Here is a 22,215-nt window from a genome sequence, read left to right as displayed (position 1 = left end):
GGACAAATATTTCTTTTCTTTTGTCAGAGTACAGCCTCATGGCTTTTGCCTTTATAAGCCCCTGACTCTTTCTTTTCCCTGGAACACTCTTTTGGTTTTACCTGAATCTGTCTCCCAAAATGCAATTTTTCAGACCCCAAATAAACATTTTTCCTATTTGTAGCCTTCTGGGCTTTTTTGGTCCACAGAACCAGTCCCCTACAGATATCTAGGGACGACTTAACTGCATTTACATGTCTGCTACATCACTCATCATGCTGCCCAATGGTAACTGCTTACCTGTGGCTCTCCTGGGATGTTTCAGCTCCTTGAGGGCAAAGACAATGCCTTTGAGACGATGCCTAGCACATTCTAGGTGCTAAATAAGTGTTGACTTTAGGAAAATGTGCAGTATTGTAGGCTACTTTTTACATTATCCAGAGCTCAGTACATAGTCATAATAACACAAGCAAATTTCTTGAGTGCAAGCATTAAGCTAAGCACGTCTTACACATTACACAACTAATCATCACAACAGCCTTTAAGATGGGTACCCCTCCCCCATCACCCTCCATTGTATGATGAGGAGACTATGACTCAAGGAACTAAGTGATTTGCTCTAATATACACATCCGGACAGTGGCAGAGATGAGATGTAAACTCTGGTCTGAATTCAGATGCTATGAGGCAGCCAGCATTTGGGCTCTAGCCCTTCCTCCCCATATCTCCAGTTACCTTTCAGCATCTGAACTTCCAAGAAAAGGGAACAAGCCTTCCTTCCCAAACTCTACCCACTTCTCCTCACAGCCCCCACTAACTGCTCTCCATATAGCTAACCAGATACTTGGTTGATTGCATTATTACTACATTGTCATTCCATTTTACTTTCTGGCTATCAAACTTTAGGTTGTATCATAGAGACGTTGAAAATAGCTATGACTTGTGGCTGAGGGTGCAAGAATGGAATACTATGCAGCCATAAAAAGGAATGAAATAATGCCATTTGCAGCAACATGGTTGGACCTAGAGATTATCATACTAAGTGAAGTAAGTCAGCCAGAGAAAGACAAATACCATATGATATCACTTATATGTGGAATCTAAAATATGACACAAATGAACGTATTTATGAAACACAAACAGACTCGCAGACAGAGAGAACAGACTTGTGGTTGCCAAGGGGGAGGGGGAGTTGGGGAGGGATGAATTGGGAGTTTGGGATGAGCAGATGCAAATTACTATATACAGAATGGATAAACAACAAGGTCCTACTGTACAGCACAGGGAACTATATTCAATATCTTGTGATAAACCATCCTGTGATGAAAGAACATGAAAAAGAATGTATATATATTTGTATAACTGAATCACTTTGCTGTACAGCAGAAATTAACAAAACATTATAAATCAGCTATACTTCAATAAAATAAAGAAAAAGAAGAAATTTACAACTTAGTAAGGACAGACTTGGTACCAGCATTAGGATATATAACATCTTAGTACTTCCTGAGAAGGGCCAAAATATGGATAACTTTAACATAAACAGAGGCCAGAGAGTTTACATTAACTTTCCCAAAGTCATACATCAGGTAAATGGTGAGTGAGGATTTGAATTCACGTTGGATTCCAGGGCCTGTATTGGAAATGCAGGTCAGGCCTAGATTGTGGTAGATCTTGAAAGGAAGTCTAAGACTGTATTAAGAAGACAGCGAGAAGGTTTTTGAACAGAGGAGCAATAAGATCAGAGCTACACTTTGGAAAACTAGTCTAGTAATGGAGAAAAGAGAGTGAGGGTGGAGGGACCAGAGGTCTGCGGGGAGACCGTTTAGGAGGCTGTTGCCACGACTAGTTATGCTTAGATGAGCTTTGCTCTCAGACACATTAAGGTGTGTCTTGAGATGACAGGACAAGTGGAAATGCCCAGAAGCTAGCTGGAGGTGAGAGGCAGAAGAGAAGTGGTAATCAGAGGCAGAGATCTGGGAGTGGCTACAGAAAGGCTGCAGACAAAGCCCTGAAAGTGAATGAGGTCACTCGTGGCTGGGCTAAGAAGGAAGGGGGCCAGAGGAGTGAGGATTAAGCTTGGAGATTTGGCATTTTCAGAAGGAAGGAGAAAGGCAGGACATTTTGAAGACAGGAGGAATAGTCAGAGAGGTGCAGCTCAGAGCAACGACTTGTAACAAACTGGCTGATAAGACAACTTAACAACAGACATGAGAACTCCTCTTATGGGATGGAAGTGTGTTGAGAAAAACTGTGATAAGCTGCCAGGGTGACAGGGGTGAGAGCGAGGATGTAGATAGCGGGAGAACGTTAAACTACCCGGTGCTGGAAGTGAGGAACTTGAGATTAGGGCTGTGGTGGAGCAAAGACCAGAGGGCTGGGGAGAGGGAACGATGGGTGTGGGGAGGGGGGAGGGGGAGGGGTGATAAGGGAGGTAGAGGGGATGGCCAAATCTCTTCGTAGACCGGCTGAAGGGCTGTTACAAAATTAGGGCCCTAAAGTGGCTTTCATGAATGCTCTGCATCTCTCCAAACCTTCCTTAAAATCTGAAATGCACCGAAGCCTGGTGTGTGCACTGGGGGAAATGAAGGAAAGTTCAGATTGTCTTCAGGTGCAGGACAGGGATCAAACAGGGGGAACAGTGAGTACGAGTGGAAGACATTCTATAGAAACAGAGGTTCAGAGCCAGTGGCCTGAATCCATAACCATACCAGAAATTTGTGAACTTTGGGGAGGACACTGGACTTCCAAAGGGCATGGAATGGGGGCATAGCCAATTTCATCTAAATCTTGAGACATTCAGACTCCAGCTGACACCTGTGGTACAACCTTATGGTGGAAGACATGCCCTTCAATAGTTATTCCTTCTGAATGAACTAAATATGCTGGTGGATTTTAGAGAGTGAACCTGAGCGAGGAGAGCCCTCAGGGAACTGGTTTGGAGATTAAGTAGGATGCAGGGAGAACACAGATCTTAAGGCAGCATTACATAGACAGCTCACATCAGCTGTAGCAGGCAGGCTGCCCAGCTGTGAGTCATTAGTTTAAATTGTCTGCTGGAGAACATCTCTGGGACTTTTCTGGTCCATTTGCTCATGAGTAATTGTTTCCTAGAAAACTTTTCCAGCCCCCAAATGTTCTTCCTGAGCTAGAAGGATAGGACCTAACAGATAAGGCTGCTGCAAGCAAGGGGTCAGAGGCTTCAGAGCTCTGTTCTTGCTGCCTGTCCTGCAGTCACTGTGAGGGTTTGTCAGGAAGGGAGCTAGGGAAGGAGACAGCTTCTGTGCCTGGAAGAGAACGGAAGCTGAGGAACTTGGCTAAGGGACCACGGCAGGGCTCTGCACTTTTCCCCACAGACACTGATAAGACTTTTCCTCTTATTAATCTGTGTAAGTAACAGACCCAGGGTGTATGCATGTTTGTGTCCACATGCATCCCTGAGCAACTGAGGACATTTTGGCTGACACTGGGAGAAACATATGATAATCAAATAAAATTTCTGAAAGCACCTTACTTATACCCTGTCAAAAAGTTGACGATTTTTAAGATGTGATTCAATAAAATGATATGATGGCTTTCTTCCAGTTATTTCATAATAGTTATTCTACCAGGCTCTCCCAGCTTGCCCAAAGAAATTAGAAACAAAAGGAGTGAAGAAAATACTAGCTTTCTCAATTCTCTGGTTTTTTACAGTAATCACCAGATATGCTGAAAGATTGTAGGAAGTTTGTGAGTGTACTTGGCCTTTATGGATTTTGTGTTTCTTAGCTACAATTGCTCGTGAACATCAGTTATGGAGAGGTGCTGCCCAGTGGTTGAAGAGGATGGTGTATATAGTGTGACAGATTATATTTTTCACAGGTGCCTCAACACTATCTCCGGCTCCACATATGCTTCTTACAATGTGACATGGACACTCCTCCCATTGAAAGGTGGGGGTCCGTGTCCCCTCTCCTCTGCCCTTGAACTGGACAAGATTTACGGCTATTTCAACCAATGGCAGAAGTGATATCATAAAGTGTGAGGCAGTGTACTTTCTGGCTGTTGGAATAGTCGCCTCGGAACCCTAAGCTATCATCTAAGATCTCTGACTACCCTGAAGCTGACATCCTGTGAGGAAGCCCAGGCCGTATGGAGAGGCCCATCTGAGGTTCCAGCCAACAGCGAGAATCAAATGCCAGACATGGGAGTGAAGATGTCTCCAGAAGATTCTAGCTTCCAGTCACCGAGTCTTCCCAACTGAGGTCCCAGACATCGTGGAGCAGAGATAAGCTGCCCTTGCTGTGCCCTTTCCGAATTCCCTATCCACAGAATCTGGGAGTGTAATAAAATAATTGTTTCACCCTATTAAGTTTTGGGGTGGTTTGTTACAAGGCAATAGTAATTGGTACAGATATGAAACCAGGAGCCCTATGTGGTCCCCAAGTCCTCCTGAGATAGAGATCTGGGAGTGGCTACTTTGTGGAAGAGTTAGAGCTTCTTGGAATACTATTTGAAAACCTCTGGACTAACCAAGGGCTCCAAATTCTGTGTTTCTAAGAAACCTGGAATTTAATAGCTTTATCAAGAAAGAGAATTGTCTCGTTCAGTGTTATGAACTGAATTGTGTCCCCCCAAAAGATGAAGTCCTAACCCCCGGTACCTGTGAATGTGAACTTATTTGGAAGTAAGGTATTTGCAGACTATCGACTTAAGATGGCAGCATCAGGGTGAGCTCTGATCCAATATTCTGTATCCTTATAAAAAGGAGAAGCTTGGACACAGAGACCACACACACAGAGATAACGCCATATGAAGATGAAGGTAGAGATTGGGTGCTGCATCTATCAGCCAACGATTACCAAAGATTGCCAACAAACCATAGACTTATGGAACAGATTCTCCCTCACAGCCCTCAGAAGGAACCAACCCTGCTTTCACTTTGATCTAGAACTGTGAGACAATAATTTTGTTTGTTTAAGCCACCCAGTATGTGGTAGTTTGTCACGGCAGCTCTGGGAAAATAATACATTCGAGAACCAGTTTGAACAGGAGTGATAGCCCTTTATAGCTCCAAGGTCCTCAGCTAATGCAAGTTAGGCCTCTTGATTCATTCAGCAATATCTTTTCAAGGTCCATCTCATAGAAGTCACAATGGGAAGCACTTTAGAAAAATACAAAGATAAATTAAGTCTTGTTTTCCACAATCATTGGAACACCAACTCTGGAAGGAGAGATATGATAAGTCCTAAAATAACCATAGTACAAGTGATAAGTGCCCTAGATGATGAGGCATGTAGAAAGTGTTAAGAGAAATTCTAAATAAGCCTTAAAATTCTTTTAAAAAGTCTCAGTGATCTTAGTATAAGTAGAGCCAAAATTAGATTTGGATGGACAGAGTTGAAGGTAGAAGAGGCATTTCTATGAATGTCTAACACTCAGTGGGTCCCTGGCTAATCGATTAAAGTACATAGGTAAAGTATAACTCCTTTATTGTCAGGTCTATTTAAAGCATTTATAGAGTCCTAGATACATTTTTGGATAATGATTGTTTCCTCCCTGTACACATAAGAAAAAAATGTGTATGAGTCTAAACATTTTAAAACAACCTAGAATGCAACTTCTGTCTTACAAGCATTTACTACAAGGTTTTAGAGTCAACTTTCAGGCATTTTTGATGCAAGTTCTTTTTTTTTTAGTTTTTATTGGAGTATAGTTGATTTACAATGTTGTGTTAGTTTCAAGTGTACAGCAAAGTGACTCAGTTATACATATACATATATCCACTCTTTTATTTAGAGTCTTTTCCCATATGTCATTACAGAGTACTGAGTTGAGTTCCCTGTGCTGTACAGTAGGTTCTTATTAGTTATCTATTTTATATATAACAGTGTGTATACGTCAATCCCAATCTCCCAATTTATCCCTCCCTCCATCTATCCCCTGATGCAAGTTCTTGATCAGATTTATAATTAAAGCTCTCAATAGTCACTAGTAGTGTCTTTTTAAAAAATTAGTTTTGTTTTATTATATCAGTTTCTGAGTTAGGAAAAGTTATTTGAAAATAATGGTCTAGTTAGTTTTCCATACTTGAGATTTGATTGTTTTCACATTGTTGGTAGAACTGAAGGGCAACAAATCAGCCTGAAGTTTAGAAAGTGCACTGAGCATCCTTTATCAGGAGGTTCCCCGTTGACTCACACCTCTACTCCCCATACTACCCCACAAGAAACAAAAGCCTTATGTAATATAAATCAGGTATTTAATCCCTCTGACCTTTTTCATATTTCCCATTTGAAACCAATTCAGTTTCTTTAAGAGGTTATCTGGACTTACAATATTTATGTAGCTAAATGTTTTGACTGAGTAGTTTTGACTGAAGCTGAATCTCTAGTTTTCAATTTCACAAGCAGAAACTCATTTTAAACACTTCCTCACTTCTCGTAATAACCTAGAATGGAAAATAATCTTAAAATTTTATATATATATATATATATAAAGTACTTTCCTGTACACATGAAGCTAACACTACAACGTAAATCAACTATACTTCAATTAAAAAAAAAGCAAAGGGGAAAAATACTAAAGTTAGGGCAGTCAACATCCTGTCTTTGTTTCTGGATGCATAAAACAACTAAACCTGTTAGCCTGCTGATACTGTTAAGGCTTAGAATGTGACTCCCAAGAAAATATGCAAGTTGCATGACCAGAGGCTAGAACCTGGGGAGAATTAAGAAGAAACCCTGAATAAATAATATGTCCTGAATAAAGTCTTCCTTACCATTCTAACAAGTATCAGATTAATTTTTTCTTTAACACCACTTAGAGGTCATTAATGTACATGGCCTCAGGTTTTTGTTGAGATGGGCTACATCATAAAGTATTTTTCATAAAGCAATTTAAATCATTAAGAAATATAATTTATACATACAACTCAATGGGCATAAATGGAACACATCAACTATTTCATAAACTTGTGGACATTTATTTCTCAAACTTACAATGATTGTAGCTTCACATTTTGCATTGATTTTATCTATACTTGGACTGAATCAGCCTGAGATGTTGAAAGCTGTTCAAATGTTACTTAGAGTATTTTTTTTTTTTTTTTTTTTTTTGCAGTATGCGGGCCTCTCTCACTGTTGTGGCCTCTCCCGTTGCGGAGCGCAGGCTACGGACGCACAGGCTCAGCGGCCATGGCTCACGGGCCCAGCCGCTCCGCGGCATGTGGGATCTTCCCGGACCGGGGCACGAACACATGTCCCCTGCATCGGCAGGCGGACTCTCAACCACTGCGCCACCAGGGAAGCCCCTAGAGTATGATTTTAACAAAATTATTCCACATAATCTATGTGAAATTAAAATGGAATCCCAAGAACCTTGTAATTCAGATTGAAGAAATGCAATTTTTTCCTATACCAAAATCTCTGCTGAATAGTTGATTTTTTTTTCTTAGAAGAACTATGGAGGAGATATAAAATGCAAAACTTGCATGTTGCCTCTTTGTGTCACTTTCCCCAAGATCTGTATTACATGAAACTAATAAGAATGGAACTAAATACTTTTTTAATGGTGCTGTCTAAATGTAACCTGAGTTGAAATAAAATTAATTCCACAACAAGGACCTACTGTATAGCACAGAAAATTATATTCAATATCTTGTAATAACCTATAACATAAAAGAATCTGAAAAAGAATATATCTGTATATATTTATATCTGTATATCTGAATCACTTTGCTATATACTGAAACTATCACAACATTGTATATTAACTATTCTTCAATTAAAAAAATTAATTCCGTAAGTGTTTAAAAAAATAAAGTCCATCTTCTAATTGTTCCCAAACTTTACAAAAGAAGAATCCCTGAATCAAAATAATCAGAATGGTCATTTCCGTTCAGATGTCTGGTAATAAAATCTTTGCCTAATGTGTTTTTTATGCAAAATCTCCAAACTCTGAAAATACTTCATCACTTATGGTATGCCTGATCACATAAATGTTTACTTGTACCTTGCTTTGTTCAAAAATGTTTAAATATGAAATTTAAAGTATAGCCTGTATTCAAAGATTTACACACAAAAATAATGTAGCTTATGAAGAGCTTTTCACTTTTTCCTACTTGGATATTTAGGATGACATTCAAATGTATATTCAGAAATACGCAGGCCTTATGCTATGGCTATTTAAGTATCCCACTGAGTCTAAAATTGGCTTTAGTGACTACTCTCTTCATATACTTCTCCATCCAAATCAAAGTGCTTATCTTATATCTTGCTAGGCAACAATAATGAATAACTGAATCAAGCTAGTTAATTTCAGTGTTTATCTCAATATTCTGTACAAATGAAAGGACTGGAAGATGGGGCAGTGGAAGGTGGCAGTGGACAAGAGACTTTTTCTTATGTGCATATTACACTGAAATCACCAGATGTCTCTAATCTGCTGCCCATCTCAGTTCTTGTCTCCATAGTTTCTCCAGAGCTCTCACATACTCCCTCCTAAATTTCTGATACACACATTCGCAAGGCCTCTCTCACCACACTCACAATCTTTCCTCATCTCAACAGTTCTTCTCCAAAGGATTATCAGTAAAATAACTGAGTCATAAATAACTATAGAAAAATATGTAAAGTGACAATTTAGCTTCGAAATTTACCCATCACAATTTTCTTATGCATAAGTGGTACATAAAGTTTTCTTATAAAGGGCTTCCCTAAGCCTGGGGTGTATGTGTTTAACTAGGGGAGGCCTTCTGGTTGTACAGAACCATTCTGATTTCTTTAATGACAATCATTACCATAAAAGTATTTACCGAAAGCTGGGCTGGACAGCCATGGTACAATGTGATCTGGCAAACGCACAGAAACTGCGCTCCAGATTACACAGTAAGGCACTAATTACCCAAATGAAACTCCAGGGGCACCTTGGGGAGATGCAGTACAGAGAATTAAGGAAGGAAATAATTAGTCACAATTGCAGAAACTAGCTAAATACAAAGTGAAAGAATGCATGCAGCCTATTTCCTGCAGAGTACAGGAAGCCTTAATAACAGAATATGCAAAAATACAAGAGAAATCCAAAAGAGAAACATGATTTCTACAAATGAATAAGAAAGGGACCAATCTCAATTTTAAATTACAAAAATGACTTTATTTTCTGTTCCTATGTACTACATAGCCAAATAACCTTAAGACATTGTATCATGAGTTTACACTGTGACAAATCAACTTTCAAGCATTTTCTTGACAGTCTTAGAGGTTTTGCCAGCATTTGACACAATCTGAACACATAAAGCGAGAGAAAACAAGCAGAAGGAAAACTAAGTAACCACGTAAGGCATTGAGTTTCAACCCTAGTAAAAATGTTCATTAAACAGGCAGAATCGTATGGGAGAGGGAATGGTATTCAGCAGAAAGCAAATTTATTCCACATCCGAAACCACACATAGGGACTGTTATTTAACATGGCCGAGAAATTAAGTTGTTCGAAGTTATATACCCCTTTTTAAGGTCTTCTAAATAAAAAAAAATTCCTTGGGGTGGGAGGAGACCCTCTTCCCTCACCCCAAAAGGAATTCAAGGATGTTACCTTTATCAGTGAAAGGCTCTGGGAAGATGGAGTAAGAGTGGACAGCTAGTTTGGAAGGATGGTATGTAACTGTATTAGAAGCATGTCACTGAGGCCTAAATCTGAAAAATCAATGGCACGTCTGGTCGAGACTGTCCAGGCTTTCTTACAATGTATCTGAATAGACAAGAAAGAAAGTGAGAAAATCTTACCGACCCTTGAGGCATTCCCCTCACTAATAACTGTGCTGTTTTGCTATGGAACCCTATGTACCCTGAGTTCTGGAGATCCTACCAAAAATGTGAATTGCTTGAATGGCATTATCACATTCAGGATTTATAGGAGAATGTAAATTGAATCTTACTTTAGTCTCTAAACACAAATGGAAATTGTTTTGAGGTTTATCTTATCTATTCACTACTACATATTGCTGACAGTTTTCGTAAAGATGGATCATGAGTGTTCACTGTTTTAGTAAATATATCATTACTACTGATCAGGTGTTTGGTATGAAATTAGATTAGAGAGTAAAATACTCCTTAAAAAATGGACTTTTCTTAGAATTAGGAACATAAACAACAGCAAAACCCTTGGGGGAAATGATAACAAGAGATGTAAAGATTTTTTCTTCTCTTTCTTATAACAGAAATCATAAGATAGCATATTGCAGAAATGTGGACTTTCCTCATCCCAAGTAACCCAAGGAAGATTCCAGGTTGCTTAAGCCCCTCTCTATAAAGATGGCTTCAGAGGCAGATAAGGAGGCACCTCTAAATGACCAAAGTATTCACAGCAGGCTCATGTCCCAAGCCTTTCTGAAAAAGCAGTGCCTGCACACAGGATGCCATGGAAATTGTTAGAACTCATTACAATAGCTACATCGGAAACCTAAGGCAGAGAAAGTGGGTGAATGAACAATCAGAAAATTTACCAGTGTAAATAACAGGTTTCACTGTATCAAGAACATTTATATTAAAAGTGTTGTATTAAAAACAAAACAAAGTGAAAACCCAACATATAACTAGTTTTCTGAGATGTGGTCTTCTTAGGTGAGTTCCACTGGGATATACTTAGATGCTCTGTTTCAACCAGATCATCTCCGGACAACTGTCTGTTCTACACTTAACCATTAAAACTGACCAGAAAGCATACTCACTATGGGTGTCCAATAGCCATAGGATTTAAGAGTACATATGATGCTTTTATATTTACATAAGCTGTTTCTCATGAGTCTTATAGAAGTTGGAGAAATAGAGCTAGTTGTTCCTTTTTAGCAAGAGCACTTGTAAAAATACGAAAAGGATTGGGTTAATACCCCTTTTAACACTGAGTTGATTCATTAAAGAACTTTAGAAAAGTCAGCAGTTCATTTACCTGAGTTTCCCAGTTAAAGGCTAAAGAGTAATTTAATGCTTTTCACTTAAGAATGTGAACAAAAATATACAATATTAAAAAGGGTCAGGGTCAGAAAATTTAGACTCAAGATGAAGTTTGAACATTTTGAATTTTTATAAAATCTAACAGAAACATCTATGAATTTTCCTTCCTAGTTAAACCATAAAGTCATAGAACTATACTGATTTACTGGATGTTATTTAGAACTTAGGTTAGGGGTCAGCCTGTGAAATCATTAAGAAAGCGAATCAAATTCTTTTGGCATTTTGAGCAAACTGTCACAAAGACTAATTATTAGTTACTTCAGTTATGAACACATATGAGATTATGCGTTAACACCAGATAAAGATTTCAGCATAAATATGATTTTTAACCTGAATAGGTCCCTTTTAAGGGTGATACAGAAAACAACTATAAATTTTATCCAGAAAAATAGTGCACCTAGTGTTTTACCAGTAGTTATCAAAGCTCACCTTGCAACAGGGTCATGCTCAGCCATGGACAACCTTCCAGGTTTGTTTGTTTGTTTAAAACAGGTAGCGCTATGTTTCTAAATATAACACATCGTTCATAATCAGGATCCTAACAACATTCTAGAATTGAATATTTTATCCTACAAGAAATACAACCATGTTACTATTTTAAACATTTTGTTTCAATTCCAGGGCAAAATAAACCAGCTATACAAAATCACCATTGTAACACTTAAACACAGAGCAGAGACAGCAAAGCATTTTGGTCTACATGATTCAATTATTAAATAAATGAAAAGCATCTCTTCCCCAAATCCTTTACCCCACGAAGTATCATAACATTTAAAACACAGTTGAGGTACATATATCTGCTGAGTAGTTCCCATAGCTGTGTTCCATGTATGACTCAAAGTAGCATTAAACAAAAGTCACCAGGATCAAGGGGTAGATTTTAAAAGCAGCATCTTGAAACCCCAAACCATCTTTCTATTTTTCTTCGTTAAGTCACAAAACTTCCTTAGGTCAGACTAGGGTTCCGAAAACAGTGTGAATTTGGAGCATAAAACAAAATTCCCATGATAGGTAGCACTGGTCCTGGATTGAGGGCACAAATAGTGCTTTCATTTTCCTGTTCTATACAGCTTAATAGTCAGTGAAAACTTGTGCCCAAGACCCATACTATGTTGGATGTTTAAGTACAGAGATAAATAAAACTTGGCTAACCACCAGGCAAAAATTATTTCTATCTACTTAGCAATTTATTCACACTTAAAAAAGAAAAAAAAAAGGAACAGAACCATTTTAGATGAGATACTTTTTTTTAAGCCAAAGAGAGCAGACTTTCTGTGCTTGCATCACTAGCATTTGCAGCAAGGACAGGCTTGAGGGAGATAGATTTATATACGTACATATACGTGGATTATTTCGTGTAACAGGCAGAATTTGAATAGAGATCCCCACTTCCACACTACCCAGAGGAACCAGTGTGCCTGCCTGGAGTGCATCAGCTCTTTAGCAGAATGCTTTAGTAGCACATTTTTTTTTCTTCCATCGGATGTATTCACATATCAAGATATCAAAGATGATTAAGTTACTAAAAAACAGGCTTCTGATTTTTAAATTTAATTACCTATTTTAATTAAAATAAATTAGCATTTCTAAGGTTGTTCACCAGTACTACATACAATATTGATATTAAATGGGAGGAACCTCTGTATTTCCTTTTCAATGATAGTTTTTAAATGTTGGTAAAAATGTAAATCAGTTAAATTATAAACGACCAATTCAAGCAAGCTGACCACGGGAGATTATTGTCTTTACTCACTTACAAAATCCTTGCCTAAGGATAAATAACTGTCAGGTATGTGAAAGAATAGAATTTAGGGTTCTGTTGGAGGCAAGGGGAAATTTCGAAAATAATAGTCTATGACAATGCCCTTATGTGAGTTTACACTCCAGAGAAGTGTTTCTATAGAATGAAATACTTGGCCAATGGAGAAGGCAGCTGGAATTAAAATAACTAGCACAGATTCCTTGGTACACATACAATGAAAACAAAAATAAGGACCCTGTACACGTGTAAACAAGCTAAAAATGACCTTGGCAAAATATCTTCATGGATTTAAAAAACACCAAAAGCATGCAACTTAAAGTTCCCTTCCCTTCACAAGAATGAACTGAAAAACCAAAACAAACAAAACAACCAAAACAAAAAAACAGACGGAACCATCTGTTTCTGTCAGTAGAAAACAGTAATAGATACATTAGGTTCCAGGACAAATAAAACTTTAAAATATTAATATTGAAAAAATACAATTAACTTTTTATTAAAAATACATACTCCTTACTCAGTCTTTGTGTACATTTTGTTTTGTGTGAAAAAGAAAAAAATAATAAAATAGGAAAGGCATTAAGACTACCTAAGTATTTATACTGTATTTGGTAGAAGCATGTTTCAGTCAAACTTTAAACAAAAATAAGTTATTCTGTTTTCATTTGCTCCCGGACATCAGAAGGCAGGGTTTCAAACAGAGCATCTTCTACAACTAAACCAGCTCGCTTCAGAGCCCGACAGTCGCCCAGTTCGGGAGGGAGAATTTCAAAGTGATTGCCTTTGACATCTAAATAGGAGAGAAACAGTAAATTTCCAATTTTTGGTGAAAGTACTGATAGGCTGTTTTTCCCAATCTTCAGAGTTTTGAGTTTCTTACAGAAATAGAGTTCATCTGGAAGGCTCTCCACTTTGTTACAAGTGATGGAAAAATACTGTAAACTTTGTAGAACTCCGATCTCAGGCGGGATAAATCTAATGTCATTGTAGGACAAGTCCAGGTATCGGATCTTGTTGCATAAGAAGAGGTGGGAAGGCAGCACCTCTATTTTATTGTGACTAAAGAAGAGGCGCTCCAGGCTGGTGAGTTTCTTTATGTGCTCTGGGATGTAGGTGATGCTGTTATGCCACAGTTTTAGCACTGTCAACTTTCTCAAGTGCTGGAAGCTGACGATCTCCTCTATAGATTTCAGATTATTTTCCTTGAGGTCCAATTCCTGGAGGCTCAGCAGGCTGAACACGGCGTGAGGAATGCGCTCCAGGTCACAGTGGACCAGCTCCAGCTCTGTCAGGTTGGTCATCTTCTTCAGATTGTTAAGCATCACCAGCTTGGTGCCATCGTTGTGTATGCACATCTTCTGGAGATGGCTGGAAACGTCAACCACTGCCTGTGGGATTTTGGAAACATTGCTTTTGATAGAGAGAATTTTAAGGCTTTTGAGATCCCGCAGAGACTCAAGGGTGATATTTTTGGAAATATCGTGACTTAGAGAGCCAACCAGGTAGAGCTCCTCCAGGTTCCGGAGGCCATACATCCAGGGGGGCAGCTCCCTCATATCATCAAACTTGACGCTCAAGACCTTGAGGTTCTCCTTCAGGAAGGAGAGCGCCGCGCTGTGGATTTTGACCGAGCACTGGTGCAGAGAGAGCTCCTGGAGATTGTCTAGCTGTGCGATGGTGGCTGGTATCATGACATTCTTAATGATTTCAAGTTTTAGAGACTGCAACTCCGTGATTTCAAAAACAGTGTCTGGAAGGCCAGAGAGCATGATGAGAGGCAATTCCAGGCGGTTATGGGCATTCGTCTGCAGCTTCTGCCTCAGTTTATCCGGAGTCCACTCGTTGTTTAAGTTCAGCTGCTTTAATTTGTTTTCACTCACTTCAGATAGGAACACTGCAAATCTCTTGGAATACAGAGGGTCGTACTGATCTATCATATGAAGCATAAAAGCAAAGTCATTTTTCACGTCTGGAATATCATCAATTCCAGTTTCCTGCCGGACGTACTCAAAAGAGTACTCCCTCAGAGAACGGTAGAACAGCCAGTATAAGGTATAAAGGCACGTCAATCCGTAGATACTTACAAAGCACAAGTAGCAAAAGGAGAGTTTCGAGAACAGGTGTGCCATGGTGTGATTGCAGGAAAAGTTCTTATATCCAGTCATGTCCTGAATGTCAACATTGCAGTCCACTGTAAATTGGACTTTGGAAACCAGGGCGCTATTATATGCAATGATGATTAGGAATTTTATAACCTTAAGTACAGTCTGACGAACATACATGGCGTATAATATATCACCTTCTTCTACGTGCAGCCTGAACTTCTTCACCTTCTCAAATAAAGCCTTCGCTTGCTCACCCTCCTTCTTATCTAGAGCCCCTGCAGTGGATTTGTCAACCACAAACTTCTCAGGAATTGACTTTAAAGACTGAGAGTTGACCAGGCCGCCTTCCGGACCAGACGGGGTGGCGTTGGACCTGCTCACGTTCTTCCTGTTGTCCTTTTCTTCTGAGTCCTCCCCAGACACTTCAGATAAAGCCCGTGTGGTCCAGGGAGAGTCAAAACACTTCCCCAGGATCGAGATGAAATGTTCTATTTTGGAGCTGGAACCGGGGAATTTGAACCAAAAGTTGCTACAGAGCATGAAGACCAGGGTATGGATGAGGACAAGGTAAGGGAAATACTTGGCGTACCAGTGGAGGGCTCGCTCATAGCACATCTGGTTAATGAAGCTGTACTGCTGAAGGTCCAAATCTGTCTTCAGTCCTTTCATTTCCACAGTGACTGGGTTAGTGGGAGACGGTTTCGGTGGAGGCAGTGGGGTGGTACTGGCCACTGCTTGAGAGACATTCGAAACGGAAGACTGGTTCTGAGAAGCCTGCACTCTTTTTGGAAGGCAGATTATCTTGTCTTGCATGACCTGAAACAAAGAAAGAATATTTTCAAATTATATTACTCAAAGAGCTTTCATAATGTCATTAGTGTGAAGAAAGCAGCAATATCATCCAATAAATGTCCATTTCCTTTGCCTGGAGAATACAATGTTCAATTCCAGCACCGAGATTTTTATTCTTAGCCCACATGTTGGAAAAATGAATTGTATCGATATATCTTTGTTCACCATGTCTAACTCAGGACACAAAACGCAGCAGTTTTTTAGGACACAGAACGATTCACAACAAAATAAATAGTTAAAGAACATTCATGTATTTAAAAAAATTTGCATTTCTTCTCTCACTGAAGCCTGGGAGAATCAGTCATTGGTCTGGGAAATACATCTTCTTATCAGACTCAGTCTTGAATTGGATGGCTCCCAAGACTGATATTAGTTTCTGTACGAGAAGCATTAAAAGGAGGAAATACGGGAGAAATTCCCGTCTTTATTGTTTCCTCTTTTCTTCCTATCCATATCTTAGACATGCATAGATGAACGTGAATGGCTTTAATAAAATGGGAATTTACTAAGCTTTTGTAAAAACTATTTCTTCAGAGAGAGATGAAAAAATACAGAAATGTTCGATAGTAAAATAGTTATGTCTAAACTTGCTGCTTTTCACACAAAATATTACATCAACTTCTATCCCTCTACCAATGCTTCAATTTGTTGAAAAGAATATTAAGCCCTAAGAATGTCCAGCAGTCTCATAAGATTGCAGTTTGGGTAAGAGAGAACACATTCTTTCTGAAGATGAGGTAGGATGAGGCAAAATACTCCTTGAATCAACCTGGAGGAATCATCCCCAGGAAGAAGTACACGTAAGTGGAATCATCTGGACAATAAGCAAACAGTTCAGAGAAAGAATAATAACCAAGAAATTGATGGTAATAACATGGAACTGATAATGCAGGGGAAGTCTATTTGTACCTTATTAGGTCAAATGGCTGAAAATCCATAGAGTATCATGATTTTGCAACAGCAAAGCTCTTTATGTTGATTCTAGAAGTAGAAACTGACTCTATTACAAAGTAGACTGCTATGGCATGAGAATATGACCATAACCTGGTGACATGGGAGATATAGCCCCATAGAGAATAGTATTTACAAGGTTTGACAATGCAGTGGAGCACCCAACCCTTAGTTGAGTGTCTGATACATAGGAGACCATCAGTATTTGCTGAGAAAGTGAATGAATCTAGAACTGACACTAGTCCTTCCAATTCAGAGTTGCATAGGTCTGGGTGTAGATCACACGTCTCCTAGGGATGAAGATAAGGATGGTGATTATAGTGATGACAGCAACAAACTTTCTGTTGTATTTAATATGCAATCCTGTTCCAATAATGTCATGGGTATTAATTATTTTAATTGTCACCTTCACCTGATAAGGCAGGCACTCCTTTTATCCCAATTTCACAGATGAGGAGACCAAGCCACAGAAAGGTTAAGTAACTTGCTTAATGTTATCAAGCCCAGGCCACCTGGACCCAGAGCCCACATTCTTATTTTATTTTATTGAATTTCTAGGATTAAACCAAAAAGATCTCAATTTGACTTTATCCTAAGTAACAAATTACCTTATATAAATTATACATATTTTAGGGAAAAGCTTATCTCTCCCCATATCCTATGCAGATAACAATGAAAGAATGAGGTTAGGGGAAGAGAGGAAGTTTCATTTATAAAGATTTATAAAGGCTCCAGCCTAAAAGATATAGCAGGGGGCTACTACTTACCATGTAAATCAAAAGAAGGCAGGGAAGAAAAACAAATGTAATTGCATTCAGAGGGTTCAGTGGCTACAGAGGTGTGAGAATGTTTGAGAATGCCTTCAAACATTTTAATCACTTACCTGATGTTAAACATGCCCACGTTTGTGGGCATATATATGTCTACTTATAATTATACCCATAAAGTATTGCCAATCCATATGTCAAATATTAGAAAACTTAATTATTTTTCCTTTAAGTTTAAAATAAACATAAAGCTTTCATTTTAATCTCATCTCAATGGGGCATCCTTTATATTTCTTGGAGGTCAAGCACTCTACCTTGGTAGTAAATAGTAAGAGAATAGTAAGAGAAAGTCTTGACAGATGCCGGATTATCCTGAAGAAATATCAAAGAGAAAAAGTAAGAAAGTCAGTGTTTGGGGCCATATTCTAGATGTTTTCTCATTCGTGGTCTCATTTAATGCCCCCAATAATCTGTGAAGTAGGCATAAGGTAGGGGCTAGAGACCAGCATGGAAAGAAATGCTTCCCCAGCACCTTCTCCAAGAGTGACACCTTTGAGCTAGTATGTTAATATGACATTGTTAATGGTGTGATGAAAATAGAGACGAGCTAGAAGGTAAAAAGGCAGGCACCTTCTGGAGGTGCTACGTCCCTGCCAAGCAACCAGGTGGCCCCATTACTGCCCCCTGCCCAGCCCTTCTCCAGGCTTGCTCCTCATGGGGAAAGACGATAAACCTCTGGAGCTTGGCTGCTACAGAGGATTTCAGGTTATGTCCTGCACCAGGGTGCCCAGCTGAGGGGCAAGTGTGGGCTGAAATCCTGCTTCTGCCCCCCTTGGTCAGCTGTTCACCCTCATGGGATGCCTTTTTATATTCTGCACAAAGGCACCTGACTGGCTCGCATCTGCCACGCTAGAGAGGTAGGTCATTTTCTCCCCATTCTACAGAAGAACACAACTAAAGTTCAGAGAAGTTCAATCACTTGCCCACGTTCACGTAGCTAGGAAACAGCAGAGCAGACTAGTATATTTCCACCATTCCAGATAGTCTCTGCATTCCTCCGAGTTTCTGCTACGATGGCTTTAAGAGAACAGTCCAACGTAGGAGGGGAACACGTAGACAATCTCCAGAAGTTCCTCTCCGCCTTCTGATGTCATATTTCTTTCAATCTTCACAAAGATGTAATTTTTAAAATGTGCCTATTTAAATCCCAGGAAGGTAAAGACAGTGCTCTATTTTCCAGAAGCTGTTAACTACTCAGAAATGAGCACAGAGTAGAAAAAGATGCTGGAATTTAGTCACCACGAACAATTGCTGCTCATGCTGCCAAGAGAACACATCCTAAGAAGACTCCAGCAGAGATACAGCTCATAGTTGAAGTCCCAAAGAATGTGATGGCCGGTTGTCTCCCCAGGACTACGAAAAGGAAGAGGGCAGGTTACGGAGTCCAACAGTAAAGAGTGTGAGGACTTAAACAGTGAAATAGCCACAGGAGAGAGGAAGGAAGTTATCTTCCGTGATTAATGGAAACTTTGCAACACTGAGAAGAATTGGGAGAAGCATCAATATTTTCAAAGGTAGAGTAAAAAAGAGAAAGAAGACAGAAAAAAATAAGGCAGATAGGTTTCTTTTAAAAAAAGAAAAGGGTAAAGGGTGTTTCTGGGGGATATCTGTAAATAGCAGCTTGTAAGAACTTGAAAGTTTCTGCTTCACCTTTTCTGCTCTTTTGAGAAGCTTGTCTAATTAAACCTATACCTCACTTCTTTTTGCCTTTACCCAGAAATTTAAAGATTAAAGTACAAAACAAGCCTTAAGGAAAGGCTGCAAAACAAATTGCAAAGGCATAATGGTAGGGTTCCAGGCTGCCGGTGCAGGGCTAAGGGAGAGTGCTTGGGGTAAGACCAGGGAGAAAGCCACCGCCCACATCCCATCCTACAAACCATCGAGGCTCAGACCATCACCACCAGCTCATACACACACATGTCATTATGACGAGGAATCCCATCCTTTTCTTCTAGGGACAGCCCTCAGACTGCCTTTGGATGAAAAAGCATTGAGACTAGAGATACACAGAGTCTTTATATAGAGGGAGGGCGAGAAAGAGGGGAAAGAAATGAGGGTAGGGGGAAGAGAAAAAAATTTAAAAAACAAGATGAACAAGAGAATCTGATCCACAATATAGCAAGGTGAGAACGTTACTCTCCTAAAAGCAGATACGAGAATAATTCTTTAAAAAAAATTTTTTTTTTTTTGATGTGGACCATTTTTAAAGTCTTTATTGAATTTGTTACAATATTGCTTCTGTTTTATGTTTTGGTTTTTTGGCCACTGAGGCATGTGGGATCTTAGCTCCCCAACCAGGTGTCAAACCCACAGCCCCTGCATTGGAAGGTGAAGTCTTAACCACTGGACCACCAGGGAAGTCCTCCATGAGAATAATTCTTGAACGAAATCATCTACTTTCAAGAAAACATCTCAGTTTGGGAATGAGGAAGATAGGGATATAGAAGGAGGTGAGTCACTGAGGGCAAAGGTCAGGTGAAGCCAGGCAACAAAGATGCTAACCGCCCCCCACCCCCACCCCGCGCTGTATTGGGATGAACAGGCTTGGAGGTAGGAGGAGTGAGTCAGCAGAGCAGAGAGGGGCTAGAATCGAAGGAAATAGCTCAAGCAACATGGTAGGAGGCTGGGGTGTACACTCATTATTTCTATTTTGAGATGTAAATACCTTTCACTCTTCCCTAAACCTTTGGTAAAATCGGCTAAATGCACACATACACCCCTATTATGAATGAATTTTGTGGAAATCACAGCAAAAATAGGACTAAATTTCATGCTTGGATCAAAACTGAACAGACAAGGAGAGTTTGCCTGGGATGCTAAAAATCTATAAACTGTTTCCATGGAAGCAGGAACTGGGACCATGAGAACCTAATTCTTCTATGAGTCCGTCAGAACTTAGGCCATGGACTGGAATTTGATCCAATATCCTCTAGGTCCTACGGAGCTGCTGACATCCAGTAACATAAGTATATAAAATGCTCCTCAAGACTTTACAGTGAAAGTTCCTAGAGGAATAAAAAATATACATGTAAAATTGTTCCATGTCTGTCATAATATCTAGGTAGTATCTCTGGAAAAGAAACACAAGGGTTGCAGTGATTGGAGAAATGGGCTCACTAAAGTTGGATTCATGAATTCCCATTTGCAAATTATTTTGAGATAACACCACAGCTGTTTTTGAAAAAAAATTCTAAGGTCAATGAAATCAACTGAAGTTCTTGCTTTTACTTTCTACAGGGGGATGTCTTTCAAGAGAAACGAAGTAAAATTCAAACTTCTTTAAAAAAGGAAGCAACCCATCCAAACTATGCCCTGAAACGCTGCTCAGATCTAGGAAAAGAAATCAAATATTTAAAATTGTAATTATCACATTTATACTAGCACAGAGATGCATTTTTAAGTAGAGTATGTACACTCTTGATCACATATTGAAATACCTCGCATGGTCAATGTAAACTTAGGGCCTTTTAATAGTAATCTTCACAGTTTTAAATCATTAATGTTCGTCTACATCTTTGATTGTTTATCTTTGATGATGGTTATTTGATTCTCAGTCCCTTTGTTAGAATCATAACACCCATTATTATAATGTAAAACTAAGATCTACTTAATTTAGGCAGTTTCCAGAAAAGGACTGCGGTGAGAAGCAGCAGGGAACAGTGGTAACCTGTTGAAACAGTTTCACATTTGCATGAATGAGACACCAAAGGGCTGAGGTTCAAACCAAACCAAACCAAACCAAACCACTTAGCTTCAGAGAAACGGCTTGATATAACAAAAAGAGAGCAACATAAATAAAGGCCAGCTTATCTGTTACATGAGGGAGACATAAATGACATTGATGGCGGTGGTGTAGGACGTGTAGAACACAAGTGCTGAGTAGTTCTGCGTGTGCCTCAGGAAAAGTCAACCATTGTGGAGGCTCTGCTGTACGTCAGATATGTTAGAGATACCAAGAGCGATGTGCCCTTCCAGGTCAAGCACAGGAGAAAGACAACTGAATCAGTCATGAGTGTTGCAAGTGCTCAAATTCATGCTCGTCTTTCACAATGAACTTTATAATCAACTTTATAGTCTAGATCCAGAAAAAAAAAAACACAACTTGGTGGTATTTTTATTGGGATTACATTACATTTATAAATTAATTTAAGAAGCACTGACATCTTTATGGTGTTGATTCTTCCTCTCCATGGTGTGTGTTTCCACTTGTTCAATCTAATTTTCTGTCTCCCAAGAGTGTTTCATAGCTTTCCCCAAATAGATTTTGGACATTTATTGTTAAGTTATGCTTAAACATTTTATTTTTTGCTATTATAAATCTTTTTTAAAAAACACACATTAAGCACAGAAGGGAGCATCCTCCCTTCACCTTTCCTACTCCCTTGCCATTCCTTAGGAAGCCCTGATAAGCTTGGTGCGCACTCTTCTAGATCTATATCTGTGCATTTACAGAAACATGACATATAAACACATGGGATCTTCCTACATGAGTTGTTCTTGCACCTTGAGTTTTTCACTCTCATAGTATGTCTTGGAGACCTTAACACATCGGCACATAGGGATCTACTTCATTCTAAGGGCCACATTATTACATGGTGTGGATGTGCTATAATTTATTAAAAACATTCCAACGACAATGTGCATTTAGGCAATTTATTAAAAACATTCCAACGACAGTGCCAGTCTCAAAAAAGTACATGCTGCCTGATTTTACATGGCATTCTGCAAATCAGGCCAGAGAACAGATCAGTGGT

The 22,215-nt window shown here is 39.2% G+C and overlaps 1 protein-coding gene across 2 annotated transcripts in view; it reads right to left on the bottom strand.

The window, feature by feature from the left end:
- Window positions 1–9,089: 9,089 nt before the first annotated feature.
- Window positions 9,090–22,215, bottom strand: part of LRRC8C (leucine rich repeat containing 8 VRAC subunit C) — a 92,209-nt gene continuing 79,083 nt past the window's right edge. For both annotated transcript variants that reach the window (XM_067726838.1, XM_067726837.1), the window contains one exon: window positions 9,090–15,647. In XM_067726838.1, coding sequence (XP_067582939.1) covers window positions 13,377–15,647 — 2,271 coding nt within the window. In that variant the 3' untranslated portion in view covers window positions 9,090–13,376. The remainder of the gene's footprint in view (window positions 15,648–22,215) is intronic.

This window comes from Pseudorca crassidens, chromosome 2 (genome assembly GCF_039906515.1).
Source record: "Pseudorca crassidens isolate mPseCra1 chromosome 2, mPseCra1.hap1, whole genome shotgun sequence".
Lineage (NCBI taxonomy): Eukaryota > Metazoa > Chordata > Mammalia > Artiodactyla > Delphinidae > Pseudorca > Pseudorca crassidens.
This window is presented reverse-complemented; position numbering and strand designations above follow the sequence as displayed.